General features: G+C 34.0%; 1 protein-coding gene across 4 annotated transcripts in view; it reads right to left on the reverse strand.

Annotated features, from left to right (window-relative positions):
• LOC145682417 (uncharacterized) overlaps positions 1 to 20,787 on the reverse strand; it is a 53,754-nt gene that overhangs the window by 5,298 nt on the left and 27,669 nt on the right. For 3 of the 4 annotated variants that reach the window (XM_081754040.1, XM_081754043.1, XM_081754042.1), the window contains 4 exons: positions 12,613 to 12,715; positions 11,650 to 11,766; positions 6,556 to 6,683; positions 2,836 to 2,940 (listed from right to left, as the gene is read on the reverse strand). In XM_081754040.1, the coding sequence (XP_081610166.1) occupies positions 2,836 to 2,940; positions 6,556 to 6,683; positions 11,650 to 11,766; positions 12,613 to 12,715 (453 nt within the window). The remainder of the gene's footprint in view (positions 1 to 2,835; positions 2,941 to 6,555; positions 6,684 to 11,649; positions 11,767 to 12,612; positions 12,716 to 20,787) is intronic. The other variant, XM_081754041.1, reaches the window with a different exon arrangement.

Genomic DNA, 20,787 nt, shown 5'->3' on the forward strand with positions numbered 1-20,787 from the left:
TTCACTATTTTTTCTAGACAGATATCAAATAATGTAGGTGAGAGACCACATCCCTCGAACTCCCTTTCTAATTGCACTCCCCTCTGCCATTTCCTCCCGTATTCTATCACTTACTTGTTGGTTTATATATGTTTCTTATGATTTAAAAGGATAAAATGAAAACACAAGTGAAAAATTAGCAAGACATTTTATATTTTTAATTTTATTTATTTATTTATTTTTATTGTGAAAAGCAATCAGTGGTATTATATATTGAAGAAAATGCCATTCAAATGTTCTCCTCTGCTTTGGTGGGTGAAATGCATTCCGAGGATTTAATTTTGTACCTTTTTGCACAAGTATTACGCAGTAAATTCGAAATGGTGTGTTCACTGTTCCCTTTGGGTTCAAGAATTCTTTGTGGCTTATTCTCACAGACCTGAGACTCCATAGAAAATAATTCAGGGAGAGGGATCTCATGATCTGGCCACGCATTTCACATTACCATTCACCATACCATACATTCTTTGTACTGCACGAAGTAGTCTAAGTGAACACGCATTCTGATGATAAATTGGAAAAATTTCTATACCAGTGGCGTATCTAGCGTTAACAGTTCGTAGGGCAAACGCATGCGTATCCTAACCGCTTAGCCATGGGAAAGCTCGTTAAAAGACGAAATCAATGACGTTTGAAACGAAGAAAACTATGTCATGTGTAAAGGTAGGAAGCAAAAAGAACAGGTGACTATTTTTCAGGTACCTAAGAAGTATTATTAGTAAAGATTTGAAATGTACGCATGGAATAAAAGCAAGAATACAAACAGCAAAAGAATTCTTTGTTAATGGGAAAAGTGTATTTTGCGCAGTCATTAAGCAAGGACTTACAGTGAAGGCTTGTGTGGAGTATTGTGCTGTACGTGGCAGAAACTTAAGATATTATGACAGAAGGATGGTAATCCATTTTAAGCATTCAAAATGTAGGAACCAAAAATGAGAGAAAGGGTGGACGACAATTAAAAAAATAAAGAAGAGTTAATAAAAGGAGAGGAGAGATCAATAGTAGAAATAACTTTTTTTAAGAAGAAAAGAAGCTGATTAGGACTTTTTTATATGTAAAAAAGATGTAACAACTTGTTTTATTCAAATGCACTTTAATTGCATTAAACTGTTTCAGCAATCTCTGTTCCCTTCGTCCGTAACTCTCCCGGAAACTCATTTTATTATTATTATTATTATTATTATTATTATTATTATTATTATTATTATTATTATTATTATTATTATTATTATTATTATTATTATTATTATTATTACAGAATTTTATTCGCAACTTAACTAGGTACACAGATGAAATTCTAGAGATGTAACACTTTAATGTAATTAAAGTGGATTTGGATAAAGGAAGCTTTTTATTCATTTATTTATTTTTTTACAAATTTTGTAAGTATGAGTCAAATTATGCATGGTGGTTGAAACAAACGGGAAATTTTAAAAGTTGTTTTGGCAACAATGGATGTTTGGTAACACTGAATAAGTACGCCAGTCTGTCAACGACATCCTGCCATTTAGTTATCATGAGTGCTTGGTGTGGTGCACAACGTGCTTTCGTGATCAAAGCGTTTTACAAGAACAATGACACTGTGGAGGGGGACACGTAAAGAATTCGGCCGTCATTTTAATTTAGGATGCCACGATCGTATTCCATCAGCATATACAATTAAAACATGGATACGCAATTTCAAGCAAACTGGTTCGGCAATGAAAAAGAAACGTCTCCAGGCGTGAGCGAACCGAACAATGTAACGAAGAGACTACAGAAATGTTTGTGTAGAGAAGAAGCTCATCTGCTAGATATCATCTTTAAAAAATAAATTGTACTGTATATATTTTAAAATGGCATTATTTTTGCTATTAAATGAGTTTTTTTTTAAATATTATTTTTATGAAATTATTTAATTTTCAAATTTTCCCGTTTCTTTGAATCACCCTGTATATTTAAATAAGTGATTAGGACAATATGTTATCATTTTCATATACCTTGCACGCACAGGCATATAATCATATATTAAAACTAATATAATTATCTTTTCGTGTGTTTTATTTATTCTTTTTCCGAGTTAATGTCAATTTCGCGGGATGCCTCCCATTCAGTTATTTTAACATATGACATCAATATTGTTCCAGTCATGAAGTGAAAGAGAAACCAGATACAGGGCATGAACCAACAAGGTCCAATTGTAGTACAAGAAAACAACAGAGATCAATGTTGATAATACGCAACCGTAATTAACTGAAACTATAATTAAGAGAAACAGCTGCATTTGCGTACTTCGCATATTATTAAGAACATTTGAGATTCATGAAAACTTTCATAAAAAGAAAAATATTGCTCATGAAAAAAAAAAAAAAAACAGCAAACGAAGTTTAATTAGTAATTTTGTCTTTAATTAATAGTATTGCCACTTGTTAATTAAGCTACTGACAGCTATTAGAATTGACTAATATGATGCCAAGGAATTTCCGAAAACTGCTATGCACCTGAAGTCATAATTCACTTTAATATTGTAAATATGTGAAATTTAAATCGGAATTGCAGAAACTTTCTAAAATGGACTCTGCTGCTAATTTACCTATACCCTTCAACTTTATGCTGTAAAATTATTTAGCTTCTGTACAACACATAATGTTTTACGAAGTTTGTAGAATGTACAGCGTAAAAAATAAATAAATAAAAATAAAATAAAATAATTAAAAATATATAATTTATCTACATTTCACTAAACACACATTTAAATTTTGCTCAGAAATACAGACTACGAGTTTTGTAGAAATGGATCTAATTTTAGAGAGTTACCTTTCTATAAATTGTCATATTTGCATCTGCTCTCTTTCTGATGTGCTGGTTTTCAATCCTGGTAGATGCTAACTCATCTTGGCATTTCTTTAGTTTTGCCTCATACTGAGAACAAATAGAGAGAAGCATTACTTCCAACGTTATCTAGAGTAATACATATTAATATTTTAAGTTGGAATATCAATCAGGTAATATTTGTTTTAACTCTTAAAGATGTTTTGCTGATCCTAAGATACAATTTTAAAACTCTTACACATTAAACCATCAATTTAATGGACTTCTTATCAATAGGCTTCAGATTTAACAGACAGAATTTGATCTGGAAGTGCTGACTTATAAGGAACATTTCAGACAGTTTAGATCTTTGGTTATTCAGAAATAACATGGCAGAAAAGCAACTGAAGCAATTCCTTCTAATATGCAGTTGTAAGGAGTTTTCTGTTACTAATACGGTACATTAAACAGCACAATTTGAAGTATAATGTTTCATTTTAAATACTGTTCAAACTAACTCGAGATTTAACGGATTTAATTTACACAGACCTTTCTTTGGTCAAATATAGTATTTATTGTACATAATTTGTATTTGTACAATGTTATTGTAATTTAGTTGCATACACTTAGGTTTTGTATACTTCCAGTCGATTTACTGATTTTATAATTATTTTGCTAAACTTAACACATTAAGTAATAGCTGTAGAAAATTGTATCTGGAGATTATATATATATTCAACCGCTACCCCTCTTTCTTTTTGCATCTTTCTTTCCCCTCTAGGACAAATATAAAAAAACGCTAAACACACATGTAATTATTTTAAATACAAAGGCTAAATATCAAATTTCAAGTCTCTAATGTTAAAAAATTCTGAGATATGGTCTTGTTATTACAATAATCGTAGCCCCCACTCCTTTTTCCTGTCCACTCCCATTTTCTTCTTTTTTTTCTAGATCAAATATTTAAAGAAAACCGCTGCTGAAATATGTTTCTTTAATTAAAAAGTACCAATGTCGAATTTCATGTCTCTAATCTTAAGAGATTCCCAAATATAGACATACTAATAATTATAATCCTCACCCCTTTTCTCTTCCCATCCATTTTCTTCCCTTCTAGATTAAATATCAAAAGTCGTTTAAACATGTGTCCTGTTATTTTAAATAAGAAGCCCATGTATCAAATTTCATGTCTCTAACTTTCAGGAATTTAGAAATATAAACATTTCAATAAAATAAATGTTATTCCTATTACTTCCTTCCCCGTCGAATTTAAAAAAGAAAAATCCTTTGTGGTACATTATGTCATAAATCCTATACTGAGTCCAAATTTTAAGTTCCTAGGTTAAGTGGTTTGGTCTGGACGTTGATTAGTCAGTTAGTCAGTCACTTAGAACTTCTTTTCTAGAGAGAGATACCAAGAGCTGTCTTAAAGTGCAGACTCCGCCAAGGGTCATGAACTTGAAGGAAAGAACGAACCGATACAGCCTAAATAAAAGCAGGGAAAACTTTGTATACGGTCTGTGAAATTTGTATACTTTCTCTTCAACGTGAATGGATTAGGATTAGAATTGGGAATTAAGATTTCTGGGCTCTCGTCATCTATGGCTGTTTAGCCCATCACGTATATGAGGGATGGCGTCCCTCGGTGATCACACTATCCGATTAAAGGGGAGGAAGGAAGCAGCCTGAGACTATTATGTTACGTACCATCCCGGCATTTGCCTGGTGTGAATGAGGGAAACCTAGGAAAAAACTCACTCAAGATGGCTGGCCTGAAAAGGCTGTTATACCGAGTGTCCCCACCGGGAAACGAACCCGGGACTGCTTGCACCAAAGCTGAGAGCGTTAGCGACTACACCAGACGGGGCCACGCAACGTCAGTGGAAAACACACACACACACACACACATATATATATATATATATATATATATATATATATATATATATATATATATACTTCGTCAAAAAACATAACCTCCCTGGTGGAAGTAAAAGTAACAATAACAATGAGAGAGATAATGGTTGATAATAGTAATGATACAAGACTTTGCACTTTGAAACAAAAATAGGACAAATCTTGTGAAATATAAATAAAGTGGGAGTTTTAAGTTATAATTTGTAAGTTTTGTTCAATTTTCAAAAATACAATTATATTGTATGGTTTAATATTGTTTATGTTCTGTATTACATATATATGGGGGCACCAACATCTTTTAAGTGCTTCGGGACTGTGAAGTTTTTAAATCGGCCTTGTACTGGAGTCTTTGGAAAGAAAGTTAATGAGAAAAATTTTCGGTGACATTGTTGTCATCCAATTTCCTTAAATAATCTTGAAAAGGAAAATGTTTGAGAAATGTCATCCAACTTCCCTTCAAATGCACAACTGCGACATGCTGCATACTGGGAGAAAGAACATTTTATCAGTATTCAAATGCGCTATGTCTCACCTCTGTGGAATTGAACTACAAGATCAGCAAATCACTTTCGTTCAACAGAAGGTCGAAAACAGTTAACAACCTGTAGTTCTCAAACTCTGAGAATACGAACTTGTTTGACCGAAGAAAACTCGATTTCCTTCCGGGATATCCTGTACATTTGTTGTTTATAACACTTGTTACGTATACAAGAGATGAAGTCAAAAAGTTCTCGGAATTTTGTTATAGCTTGTTATTACCACAATATAAATACACATTTACTTAATCGTTTTGAAAGTAGACACTTTTGCAACACACACACACACACACTTGTTCCACCGCTGGAAACACCGATGAAAGTCCTCTTTTTCGGTAGCTTACGAAGTTCAGCCATTGCATTGGATTTGATCTCTTCTACGATGCCGAAAAGGGGACCCTTTAGGTCCATTTTTAGCTTTAGAAAGAGGCAAATATCCGACGGTACTAAACTGTTTTTAAGGTTATCATAGTCTCTGAAACAGATTTTCCCCAATTTGATGTTTGTGTGTTGCTCGAACTGCGACATTGCGCCAACTTATCACCACACATTCTTCCGTTCAGCTACATTGCACTGCCTGTTATGACCTGTTCACACCTATCAAATTCATAATTAGGCAACTTAAGGACTGGACTGTACAAGATTCATTGTGACTGCATCATAAACGCCAAAACTACATCTTGGGAACTTTTTACGCCAAAACTACATCTTGGGAACTTTTTACGCCAAAACTACACATTGGGAACTTTTTACGCCAAAACTACACATTGGGAACTTTTTAAGCCAAAACTACATCTTGGGAACTTTTTACGCCAAAACTACATATTGGAAACTTTTTACGCCAAAACTACACATTGGGAACTTTTTAAGCCAAAACTACATCTTGGGAACTTTTTACGCCAAAACTACATATTGGGAACTTTTTACGCCAAAACTACATATTGGGAACTTTTTAAGCCAAAACTACATCTTGGGAACTTTTTACGCCAAAACTACATCTTGGGAACTTTTTACGTTAAAACTACATCTTGGGAACTTTTTACGCCAAAACTACATCTTGGGAACTTTTTACGCCAAAACTACATCTTGGGAACTTTTTGACTGCCCCTCGGAGTATAATTTCATTTTTTTTTTTTTTTTTTTTGTTAATTTTGCCTTTCTTTGTAATCATGTCTATATTTAATTTTGTTGTAAGTTATATACTTGGGTATACAGCTTCAGAGCACACTAGTTAGATCAGAAAGGAGTTTAGGAGATACAATGGAACGCTTACCGTAGTGATTAAATTATCAATGCTATCCTTCTTTTCTTGTTCCAGTAATTCCAGCTTCTGGTTAATTTCACTGAGTTTGTGATCAGCTTCAGCTTTCACACTTGCAAGTTGTGTTTTGGACTTTGATACTATCAGGATAAACGAAATAATACATTTTAGACATTACAAATCGGAACTTTAATATGATACAGGGTAACCCAATACATCCTCCCACAGTTTAAAGGCTTATAAAAGAAAAAATATTGCAGATGGAAAGTTGTTTACTAAAAAAAAAAAAAAAACATGTTCTGTTCTTACATTCTTCCTAGGAAGTTCAACAGCTGCAGAATGCTTGCTTGCAGAACGTTCTGGGGACTGCAAAATAGACTCTCTCACAGCCTCGATATTAAAACGATGAACCTGTTGTTCGGAAGTTCTCGACCAAGTGCAAGATAGTCTTCCGATCAGCAACATTTTCACTAAGTGGAATAGTAAAATTTAAGCGAAAACTGTCTGCACTGTAATGATAGCTGCTTTTGAAGAAACATTTTGACAGTATACACGCAATGAGCTTCTGGACAAATCATAACGACGACTGAAAACGGTAACAGAGCAGAAGCGATAACCCCAGTACTCTTATCCCTCCAGCCGATCAAAAAGTGGGTGGTTTTATTGTGTATTATTTACAATAATTGTATTGTCATTGGTGTGTAATTTCAACATACAATAGAACAGAATAATTACAAAGTGTTTTCAATACCATTTTATATTTTTGAATAAACACGTGTCTATCTCTAGTACTCTTTGTTGTAAAGAACTTTGAAATATGGGGAGTTTTATTGGATCACCCTCTATAGTGAAATACATAGACGTCAACCTATTTTAGAAATTTATAATCATTAATTAACACTCGACCACATAAAAATTATATCAAGAGTAAATAATGAGTTGAACTTGTATCCTCAATGTATGTGTAACAGAAACAAGGGTCTAAAGCGGACATAGATAACGAAACACGAAATAATTAAAAACATTATTACAAGACAGTGCACAACGCATTCTAATTTATAAGCGTTTTCGTTGAATACTTCATCAGTTGAGCAGGAGCGAAAAAACAGATAGGAATAAAATTTAAATAGTCAATAAGTGAGTTTTGTTTCACTGTGTGGAACTACGTAAGACTTTCAAACTACGCCATCAGTGGTGGATTTAGAAGGTAAAAACTGGGGGACCGAGCCAGAACTCAAACCTTGATAGCTATATCATAAATTTACGCAAATCATTTTAATTTGAAATCCGTTTAAGCACTTTGTTAGCAGGAACTAGGAATAAAAAAAACTGAATAATTCCTTTCACCAGTTGCAATTAGACATGAACTAGAATTATCAATTAATAAATTGTAAGAATTTACAAGTACGGTCACTAATCAGATTAGACAAAAGACATTGAGTCTTATATGGCAAAATAAATTGTAATTAACATTTCAAGTTAGAAATTCTCAGGGAAAATGAATGTTGAATATAAATATACAACTCATTACTATTAATGTTATTCTAGAAGTGTTCTGTGAACCTATATTAGTAGCAGACTATTTTTGTCACTCAAAATACTGGTTGAGGAGATATGTCCCCTGGCCCCGAAATAAATCCACCATTGTACGCAAATTCAATACTGAAGCAGGAAATAGGAGGTGTATAACTTCCAGTTGTGTTAAAGGATCTGTAAGTTTTACATCCCACGGTTATGCCGCTTAGGGTAAAGGGGACAGCGATGATGAGAAATGAATGGAATGTTGGAAGGAAGAAAGTGGAAGGAAACGGAAGAATCCCGAGAAAATGCACTCACACGGTGTTTGTCCACCACAAAGCTCACTTAACGCTAGCTGGGATGGAACCAAGGACCTCATGCACCAGAGGTGAACACTCTACCACTGATCCACCACGGCCCTTTTTTGGCTGCTGAATATGTATCAAAATCATTTTTTTTGTTATCCGTTACAATTATTATTATTATTATTATATACGGATAAATATTAAAACCGGAAGTGGCGCTAGTTTTAACTACTTCCTGTATTAGTAGAAGAATAAGAGCTAGGATGAACCTTATTCTTAGAACATGAATCCACATCAGAAAGGCATTTTGACGTTTTCTATTGTTGTTTTTGCTCCATGAAGATCAATGCTGAAACCAGATAGACACAGTAGCTTTTTATTATTTTCGATTACAGAGAGGAATACTGTCGGAGGTGAAACGTGTTCTTGCACTACTGCATCCATACGAAAGAACCGCTGTCAATTATACTCTTTTCACTTTGGGGATTAGTGTTGAAACTGAAAATCATAGATTTCCACCACTTCTAGTTTGAATAACGAGATAAAGGCTCAGAAGAATATTACAAGGTGTGTTAAAATGAACCTTTGGTTGCCAAAAATACATTTATTAATTTGGAAATACGAAACACGAATCTCCTTCAAAGTAGTTTCCCACACACTTCTCCCAGCACTCCCGCCATTGTTGGAAACACTTCTGGAACCAGTTTTTTGGAATGGTGAGCAACCGTGTCGTTGCATTCCGCATGTCTTCTCTTCCCTCAAATCGGGTCTCTTTTAGTGCCATTTTCAGCTTAGGAAATAACCAAAAGTCACACGGAGCCATATCGGGTGAGTGAGAAGAATGACGACACACAGGAATGTTGTGTTTGGCAATGAAAGCCTGGACCATATTTCGCGGACACTCCTCCTTGTGCCCAAATTCTTCTTTCAAATTGAATGTACCGATCCGGTTGAATGGTTTCAGCTTAGGTATGGCTAAGCTTTTGGCAAAATTTGATGCAATATCGCTGCTCAAGTTTTTCTGTCATTTTACAAAAAATACTGAAATCCGACGACCGTTCACTACACGTCTTCACTCTTTGGCCGACTACCAGCGACTGATGCTCTCTGCGGGCGGGAAAAAAAATTACGACTGGGCATGAGTGTCCCCCTGTATATCTACACTTAAGAAAGTTTCCCGCGGTTCATTGCTTTACTCGGGAAAAAATAGGGTTCGATACTTTTTGAACACACCACGTATTCTTAAAATGATGAGCTATTTTCCGCTGTTACTTCCTACTTTCATTCTATAGATACTGTGAATCAGTACTAAAGCCAGGAATGATAATATATTTCTATAGCTTCTGAATCTAGAACGAGGAAATGGGTGAAAATTGAATCAATTCTAGGAACGTTGAACCGAAACTGCTTCTTGCTACCAATTACCGTTTCTGCTCTATGGTGTTCAGCTTGAAATCGAAAATGGTTGCCTTGTATCATTTTTGGTTTGAATAGAGAATTAAAGGAGGAAATGGAACCTATTAATGGGACGCTGAATTGATTCCAGAAAACCGTTTTCTTGATGTCTCTTTACCGGTTTTGCTCTGATGCCTGTCGACATATAGATCATGAACATAGCCATTCTATAAGACTTAGTATACTTATGTGTAGGAAAGTAACTATGAAGCGTGTGCATGGGTGCCATATTGAAATACATCACATCATAATTTTGACAGATTCAAAGAACATCATTATCATCATCATAGGTATTATACCATTATTAAAGGGGCGGATCCAGGACGGACTTCTGGCGGGGGCAGTGGGTTGTAATATTGCTACTTAGAGCTTCTTTTAAAAGCTCCAAACTCTGGGATTGATTTTATTTATATAAATAAAAGAAAAGTTTGCTCTCCTGGGGGGAGGGACGATCACCCCGATCGCCCCTCCCCTGGATCCGCCACTGCATTATTAGCCAGTCACTTATTGCAAACTGAGAAGCTACAATGCGCCACGGTCCTCAGGAAACCTCTTTGTCCTCACGAAGAAATTTTCGGTTTTAATACTGTCTATAAACTGTAGTGTTTAGCCCTTTCCTCTTTTACCTTACATTGTACATTTTATTACATCCCTCATGATACAATTCCTTTTCAACTAATATCCCATAAGATAAATTATGTATTTTTAGTTGTTGTTGTTACAGTGAATTCATACCAACTTTATAGCGTACCGAACCTGGGAGTTCAATGCCGCATTCATAAAAGCTCTTCGTTGACTTCTACCCTTAGCCAATTGGATCCATTTTATATCTTATATTTCTATTTCTGCGAGATCTTCTTAATATTGTCCTCCCATGTGCGCCTGGGTCATCCTAATGGTCGTTTTCCATTGAGTTTCCAGTTAAATTTTATAAAATACTTCATACTTCCTTTCATTCTGGTTACATGACCTGCCCACCCGAGTCTCCTAGGTTTAATGACCCTAACAATGTTTGATAAACCATATAAATTATCTAGTTCCTCGTTATGAAGTATCAGTTATTCCCTATTCCTATTCCTCTTGGGTCCGAATAATCGCTTCAAGATTTTATTTCCAAATACTTCTTCAGTCTGCTTTCTTCCCTCAGAGTAAGCGACCATGTTTCTCAACCATACAGCATAACAGGCATGATTATCGTTTTATATATTTTAAGCTTCAAATTCTTCGACATATCCATGAAAACAAGACAGTTTGTACTAAATGACAACAGGAGTTCTCGGTTCTCAGTTGATATTTAATTTCTTCGTCAATATGATTTTGGTCTATTAATGTTGATCCTAGAATGAATTCATACTGTGATAATTTTCTTATTCTTATATTACAAACATTGCGAACAATACTTAAATGTGCTAAATATTTTCTATGAAATTTTTCATCATATATTTCTCTTGGTGTATTTTAATTCTTACTTCTATTTTATGATTTTTTTAGAGATCATTCATTCGGAATAAACATACAATTTTTATTTTCTAATACAGTTTAAATCCGATTGAATATCTTTCTTAGTCCATTTTATGACGTTCCAATCATTCTCCTCAACAACATATTCCAATTTTTGTACTCTCTTTCATAGTACAATATGTTACTTGCTTTATTTTGTAACCTCGCTCTCTTCCTTTGAGCTGTAGTTGTTGATCTTTACTCCGTTCAAGTGAATTCAAAAAGAAATCCATAGATATTTTAGCATTTAATAGGATCACTTTCTTCTGTACTTTAATAATGCTTTCAGCTACGTTAATATCTATTTAATTGAAATAATGTATTTTACCAATATTGATATTGAATCCTTCTTTCTCCAACCTCGAAAGCCATAAATTTATATCTTCGTGTTTGTGGTGGTTGTAATCTGCTATACTTTTCAGTGCTTCTTCTCTTGATATGGGTCCTGAAGGTAATACACAACAATAAATACAATAAGGAAACAATTTGTCTATAAAATTATAGAAGTTATTTTTACGGTGAAACTTTTTATTTCTTTCTGGCACTATTCAAAAGCAGGTCTTTGTAGCACATGTCAAGCCCACTGATATTAAGAATCGGCTAATTTTTAGAGATATAATTTATAATAAATTTATAGTAGTATCTGTATCATTCTTAGGACTAAAATAGATCATTCTAAGATTCCCTCAAGCTAGGGAAATGAAATTCAGTATATAAAGTCGTCACTACAAATGGATCTATTTCAAAGTTTTGGAAAACTTTGTTTATAAAGCGGAAAGAATGGAAATTTCTATAGTACTTTAAACATTGTATATTACCTTGTCAGAGGAAAACGTTTGAAATCAATTTCTGAACATAGCACTTGGCTCGAGCTGAGTTTTCGTCAGTTTATTTTGATTGAAAAACCCACATCAGGAGGGGGAGGGAGGGAACACATATCTTAAGAGTGGAAAGATGGCTCAATCATAAATATCAAATATTTTTCATTAAATTTACTCTTTTCTTGAGAAGAACGGACATTTAGCTAGTTATTCATGAAAATTAAATATTATTTTTTTAAGTAAACGACTTTGTGAGTTCAAGATGCTTTACTTCAAAATATTCCTCATATATTTCAGCTCTCTACCTAAAAACAAATGACATAAACTTTGAACTGATTCTGTCATCTAATTAAAAAATGAAAATATCAAAAATAATCTTAAAACAAAATTTTTCCAAGCCTGAACTTAAGTTGTTCTGGTCTTCCTTTTGTTAACACATTGCTTTTTCTTTAAGAAATATGTAAACTCACCTTCTTCGTCCGTATCTTTCCTCAATTGAGCGATAATTTTGTCATGTAATTCATTGTTTTCTTTAATTTGCTTCTGCCAATTCTCCTTCTCTTTGCTAAAATTCTGCGAAGAAAGAAACAAAAAAAGCAAACAAAACAAAAGAAGTGAGTTTTGTTTCATACTATAAAACTACGATAGACTTCTAAACTAAGGGAATTCAATCCTCAAACTAGAAGTATTAAATCCATAATTTCTGGTTGCATTAGAGCAGCGTTTCCCAACCTCTTTCAACTTGCGGCACACTATGGGTGTAACTTGAATTCTCGCGGCACATTCATAGTTATGTAAATATATATAATATATATAAATATATATAATACCGTGTCATTGTAAATATATATAATACCGTGGCATTTTTTTCTGTGATTACTGATCTTCTCACAGAGAAGAAAGCTCAATCGCTGGTTCTTCCCCGTGGTAAATAATTACGCTTATTTTTCATTCTAGTTTAAAAATAGAAAACAATTATAATGAAATATTGGACTCAGGTTTTTAAAACTAAGCTTTCTTTTTTCGAAAACTGTATCCAACCTTTCACTAAGAAGAAAGATCACTAAACAACGAACGAACAAACAAATCTCTTTTAGTTTTAAAACACAAATGTAGGTAATTTGTATGCATGTTTGCTTTGTCGAAAGGATTGAATGATATTTTAAAATTTCAAGTTACGAAATAGTCTGCAGCAATAAAGAAACAATAATAGTCGTAACAATGATAACAAATATTTTTTCAACATTAAAAATGTACAGAAAAGTAACACGGTATGAAACTTAAAGTTGTAGATTCATAGTAGAGGTTCATAATAATGTGAAATACAAATATACATTTTTCCTTTGTCCTGCAATTTGATTGCTATAGAATTAATAATTTGTTTCGATTTCCTCGCGGCACACCAGCGGCCCAGTCACGGCACACCGGTTGGGAAACGCTGCATTAGAGGAATAGGATCAAAGATAGAATCTGTTGCAGAATCCATATCAAAAACCTAATACCTGCTATCCCTTAATCTTTATGCTCTATATTTTTATTATTTTTTTTATTTTATTTTATTTATTTATTTATTTATTTTTATATATGGCGATGAACATTGAAATCGGATTTGGTTAATTTCTACCACTTCCAGTTTGGATAGAGAATTAACGAAGAAAATGATACCTATTCTTGGAACGCTAAATAGAGTTCACAAGACTACTTCTCGTTACTTTTACCGCTTTTGCTCTAAACGTTGACATCAGAAATGGTTAATTTCTGCCCCTTCTGGTTTGATTAGAGGATTAACGGAGTAGATTATATCTATTCCTGAGACGCCGAATCAATTCCAATAAATCCTTGTCATTCTCTCTTACCGTTTTTGATTTATTGATTTGATTTTGAGTTTAGTTTTCCTTTCAGCAGTAACGCTATATGAAACGTGAACTTATACCTTAACGTAGCATCCAAACTACATGAACCCCTGCCGAGAAAGAAACCCGAGTCGCTCACGCCAAAGGTGAGTACACTAACCGGTTAGCCACAAGGTAGCTCTTTTCCTCTATTGAGATAGATATTAAAATCGGAAGAGTGAATTTCTAGCATGGACGGTTTTAGTAGAAGAATAAGTGTGGAAATGGATAACTACCCTTGAAACGCAGAACTGATTTCGTAAAACCACTTCTCACTATCTGTTTCCGTATTTGTTCTACGGCGATCAGAAACTAGAAATCAAACTGGATTGGAAATTATTGATTTCTTTCACTTTAAGCTAGAATAGAGGGTTAATGGACGAGATTGAATCTATTCTTGGGATGGTAAATCGATTTCAAAAAAACGTTTTTCGATATTTTTCACCGTTACCTTGAAACCGACAGAAGAGGACATAGGCGTTGTATAAGATTTTCAATACTTATGCATAGCATAGTGTGGAATCTAAAATAACAGCAGAGCTATTCAATGAAATGTTTATGTTATCTTCCTTGAAAACACACACAAAACATAATGTGCAGTTTCTCGATCAATATTATTACGAATATAGCATGGAATCATCATCAAAGGTATTCTGCAATTATCAACAGGTCACTGGCTCAACTGAGAAGCTTCCATGCTCCACGGTCTTCCGCTAATCTCTTCGTCTTCACGTATGATCTGTTTTGATATCGTTTATTAATTGTAGTTTCCTTCGCCCCCTCCCTCTCTTTCCTGCCACCATATCCTCTAGCACGTTCCTTATAACACTTCCAACCAGTTTCTCTTTCTCTTCTTAATAATATCTAAAATAGTTCTTTTCTCCCCCACCATTTCTAACACCCTCTCATTCGTTTTCTTCTCAACCTAGCTAATTCTCTTCATTCTTCTTCATACCCACATTTGTACCGCTACCCGCTTCCACTCGTTTTTCATTCCCTTTGCGTAATGTCTATGTTTGTGTCCCATAAGTACAATACTCCACACGAAGAATTTTGTGAGTCTTTTTCTCAATTTGTTGTCGACTTTATTTCATCACATTTCAAGACATGAAGATTGTTGAAAGTGTCTAGAACAATATTTTAAGAGATAATGTATTTTCCTTATTATATAACTTATTTCCTACAGTAATTTATACCTTATTTCGTACAGTAATTTATCTCTTAGAAATGGAAAGATGAACCTCATGAACAGATTCAAAGTAGTTGATATTTTGCTTATACACAAACTCATGCAAGCAAAAAACTAACTGTAATCGTACTGTTGAATGTAAAATTTTCTTGATATTTTATTTTGTTCCATTTATTGAATATCCTAGTAACTAGTAACAGTGAACAATGTTTCAGAAATTGAATGTTACTGTTTCAGTACTATATCAATGGTCTTATCAGACACATAATTAAGATAAATAAACTGTCTGATGAAGTCATTATTTTGATGTCGAAACTGTAAAACATTTCATTAATGTATTTATTCAAGTGTAGTGCTTCGCTCAACGTTTTATTAATTTGAATAGAAGAAGTAAAACAAATCGCTTCAATTCCTATCTCTAAAACTTCTTTTACGTTCATTATTACTATTCGTTTATATTGCTTTGAGTATCAGTTCTGTAGGCCGACACAACCATGGTCACAGCTTTTCTTGACATCTTGCGACAAATAACTGCGCAGTCACAATTTTTGCCGCGTGAAACTTAAAGAGGTCTTCCATTTCGCATCACCACCTTCTGCCCACTTTAATATATGCCTTCATTCTACGCCGCATTGAACAGGATTCTCACAAATGTTCTAATAATGAATGTGGAAAAAGAAATACAGAACACAATCAGTATCTGGAACATCCTACTATGACGAACATAATATGGTGTGATTTATGCACCTGAATCTGCGCGGTTGAGTTGCAATTTCCAGACGACTCATTACCGCCAGCATTACTTTAGATTGAAGAAAATGGTGCCGACAACATAGAAAGTGGACCAGCAATGATCCGGTCGGTACTCTTTTATCCGATTTCTAACAACAGATCATGTTTATGTGTGGTGGGCGCCCAGAGAAGCTTATAATATTCTGAACTGTTTCCTCCCTACCGTGAAACAATGCAACGGTTTTGTAATGTTGTGGACCTCAATTTCCTTGTACTTCGTGAATTGTATGATTACACTTGCAGAACGTATTACTGGAAGTGATTACGTAGGTATTTTAAGTGGCCGTGTGCATTCTAAATTCAATTTTCCAAGATGACAAGACGTCAATACTATTGAGGAGTGATTTCATCAAGATCAGAGTGAACTACAACACCTTAGCTGGCCTGTCGAATACCAAGATCTCAACATTATATTTGGCGAGTTCTTGAGTCTGGAGTTCAGATAATCCTTCTCCGTCGCTTGACGAAACTGGTTATTGAACAAAATGAGCAACTATACAATATTTCTATGGAAACAATTCAGGATTTATAAGCCTCCATGATAAATTATCTACAAGAAAATACAGAAAACGACACGCAATAGGAAGGTACGCTATAAGTACTTTCGCTAAATGATTTATTAGACAAAGAAAGAAAGAAAAAACGCTAGGAAGATAAAAACAGGTAGCAGTGTCATATGCACACCATGGAAAGACGTTTTGTTTGTACGATTTCTCAAATAACGTTGAAACCGGAAGTAATACTACATTCTTACCACTTAAGGTTTTAGTAGAGAGATTAGACAAATGGAATTTATTCTTGGGACACTTCACTGATTGCAGAAAACCGCTTATATCTATCTACTACAACTCTTTCCATACAGCCTTAACCTTAAACCGGAAGTTGTTGATTTCGAACTCTTTTGGTTTGAATAGAAGGTTACAAGACATGATACCTGTTCTTATAACGCTAAATCGATTCCTCCTCCTCCTCCCCTCCCTCCCCCCCCCCAAAAAAATTGCTTCGTTCTATCATCGTTTTTGTTCTATTGTAAACGAATATTGAAACCGAAAGTTCTAGAGATTTTCTACCACTTCTGGTTTTAAAAAAGAGTGAAGGATCTAGATATGTTCTTGGAACTATAACTATTCAGGAAATCACTTCTCGCTCTCTAAAAACGTTTTTGTTTTATAGTGATCAATGTTAAAATTCAAAATGGTTGACTTCTACCAGTTTCAGTAGATGAACTGTCTCCATTGAAAACTCGATTCCTAAGTTTTGACCTATTACTTCCTGGTTAAAATTATTGTGGTCCATCAAGCAGTTCTTGAGATATTGTGTCTGCTGCAAAGACAGGGTGGGTCTAAAGTCACGAAGGGGTAATAATTGTAAATAACGTTTCTATTTCTCATTAGTTTCCACTGATATTTGACAGACTTTAAGACCAAGCATGGAAGATTGTTTAGATTTATGTGTGGAATATAATCTGAGGTAGGTGTCCGCCATTATAGGCCTCACAGATACAGACCCTGTGTAGCACATGATTCATGACAGGGGTCAACACTTCTGGTCCGAGTACGCGTATTTCTCCATGAATATTTCGTTGAATTGTTGTATTGTTTGTTGTTTGTTCACATACACTTTGTCTTCAAGTAGCCCCAAGGAAAATAATCCTCCTGTATTCGAACTGAAAATGTGAGTCTTTGACAATAATCTCTGTGGGTTAACTGTTGCGCTATTTGGATTTTTTAAGGATAAAGATACAAATAGATTTTCAGAATTCACCGAAGTGACGTCCTTGCCGAACCCTATTGTCTTAAGCTTTGAATCAAGCGATGGATCATCGATTCCGAAGGTTCTGTCCTGACGTTGAAATGGTGGCGATATGCTCGTTGGGTAAGAACAATTGACCTCTGGTCTGTCATGAATCACGTGCTACACAGAGCCCGGCTCTGTGAAGCAAATAATGGCAAACACCTACCTGAGATTATATTCCACATATAAATGTTAACAATCTCCCGTTCTTGGTCTTTAAGTCTGTAAAATATCAGTGGAAACTAATGTCAAATAAAACAGTTATTCACAGTTATAACCCCTTCATGATTTTTGGCCCACAGTGTATAATTATGAAGGAAGTTTGGTATTCCTTAAAAATTATACAGGTATACAAGTAGATTCTGCCACCTTTAAATGTAGTTATTTTGTAATTGCTTCATTAATTTATAGTTTTCTTTTCGTTAATTATTTCTTCACTCTCTTGCGCAGCACTGTTACTCGTCGTATCGTTCCGTTATTTTAATTTTCATCCACTAAACTCTCTGTACCTTGAACCTGGTTACCTATTACGTAACCTTGCATTAATTTTAGCATGACTTAATTTTTCCTCCTTTCCTTTCAACTTCTTTTTCAATTTCAACTGATGAAAATCTAGCGAAAACACTTATAGTGTATCATTCATTCATTTTTTTTTATTCATCCACTTCGTACATTGTCGGTTAGAGACCAGTACGTAGGACTTGTTAAATAATATGAAGACATTTCAATATAATTGATATTACATTAGTTTACAAACTATCACCCAAGTAGTCATTAATGTCATAATATATTTTGTTACATAAAGAATTGAACAGTTCATTTTTGAATTTCAGTATGCTATTGATGTCCTTTAAGTAAGTCGGGTGCTTATTATACAACTTAGCGGACATAGGAAAGACGCTTCTTTTGGTGCACGCAAAGCTTTGGTATGTTGTGAATATGTTATTCTTTTGTCGTGTGTTGTATGAATGTACATTGTCAACATAAAGAAAACTACTTTCATTTCTCTTTACATATATGATACTTTTGTATATGTAGAGACAAGGCTGTTAAAATTGTATTTGACTGAAAGATCCTTTTGCATGAGGACCTTGGTGATGGATTAAAAATAGATCTTATTGCCTTTTTCTGTAGACGGAAAGTAGTAACACTGAAATAGGAAGCTCCCAAGAAAATTATTCCACAACTTAACAGCGGTTGAAACTTCCCATAGTACAACAACAGTTTTCTTTTCTTTCTTGACAGAATCACGCAGTCTATAAATGACAAAACAGATACGGCTTAATTTGTTATTTAGATCAGTAATATGCGTAAGTCTATTGCTATTGTAACACCTAAAAATTTAGTGGATTTTGAATAGTCTACAAAAGTTTAAGTTATCACAATGGGAAGTACTATTCGAGGTGTACATGAGTAATGAATATTTAGTGCATTTGTTTTCTATGCATTTATCCAGAGTTTGTTTTAATTTACTTTCTAGTTCATCTGTATTGTCCGCTGTTACAAGGACAGTTACATCATCAGCATATAGTAGAATATGTTGGGGATACATGAAGTGAACAAGATCATTTATGTACAATAAAAAAAAAGAATCTTCTCTAGTGTGTGCGTCGTAATGTGTTTTATTTTTCTGCTGAGTATTCATTTTCCATTCCTGCTTTGAAATTCTTTTGTTCCAACTAATATATTTATATACATAGAGAGAGAAAGAGAGACAGAGACAGAGACAGAGAGAGATAGTATTTATGTATTTTATTCATAAAAGAAAACTATTAAGTATTTCAGCTTCAAATAAAATAAAATAAAATAAATATCAAAAGTAAAATTAAAATACGAAATTTGAAGTTATTGAGAGAATGAAAAAAGAAAGAAGAAAAAAGAAATTAAACTGAAAAGTTAGCAAATCTCTAGTCCATATAATGACAGACATCAGAATGTATTTCCCTGTCTGACAAAGGCTTTAATTCTGACCTTGAGTTTAAGATACCATAATTATTATTGAAGTGTGAGATAATTAATTGATACGTTCCCACTAGCAGGAAAATTAGGTAGTATTCTGATATATTAGCTAATAAGTGTTTTATATTCTTTAAGACATTTTCTCTGGACGCTTATAATACAGTCGTTCTTATAAAGAGAAACAGCGTACATATTACATTACAATTATTCTTGTTTTCCAGTGACAGTGACCTTTCAATGACGGCAAATATATGATGATGAAATAGCATGGTATGTTCAAGTACTCTAAAGCAGCATTTCTCAAACTCCAGGGACAGTCCGTGTACCACAAGTGGTCCTTGAAGGCTGTCCTTGGAATCCTCTTAGACTGAACATCAGTTCAAGTAAGACAAAAAGCACAAAATTCAAGTGAATTTCGTACCACACACTTGAGTCAACAATCTCAAACAGATTTCAAAATTACATAAGCAAGCGATTTTGACTTTTCCTCTTAGGATTGACATTTTATAAAATTTAACACCTTGTCTTATCTATAAAATAGTCTTAAAAGACTTTAAGCGAAATTAGTATGTGTTTTCTTGCATTAATACAAAATGAAGGAAATTTAAATTAAAACTTGTTGAAAAAATACAAATATATCGGTATTATATGTATCGTATCGGCACAATATCGGTGCAATATCGGTACAATATCGGTACAAATATATCGGTATTAACATACTGTCGAAAGATATATTTGTTATCGAAGGAGACAAGAATATTGTGGTACGTAGGACATTCTGAGTAATAAAAGTTGACAACAGTTTGAAAAAACGCTGCTCTTATTCATTAGACTGACAATCGCAAGACCTTTCTATCCCGGGTTCAAATCTCGCTCAGGACATAGATGTTATGTTCCTTATTACATTATCATTATTCATGTTCATGTCACTAATCACTTCTTATCGTCTCCTTTATCTTAGATGCCAGAATGAAGGAACGCAATACTCAAAACAGAAATGAAAATACGCTTCACGACTA

This window comes from Thermobia domestica, chromosome 3, assembly GCF_964235325.1.
Source record: "Thermobia domestica chromosome 3, izTheDome1.hap1.1, whole genome shotgun sequence".
Taxonomy (NCBI): domain Eukaryota; kingdom Metazoa; phylum Arthropoda; class Insecta; order Zygentoma; family Lepismatidae; genus Thermobia; species Thermobia domestica.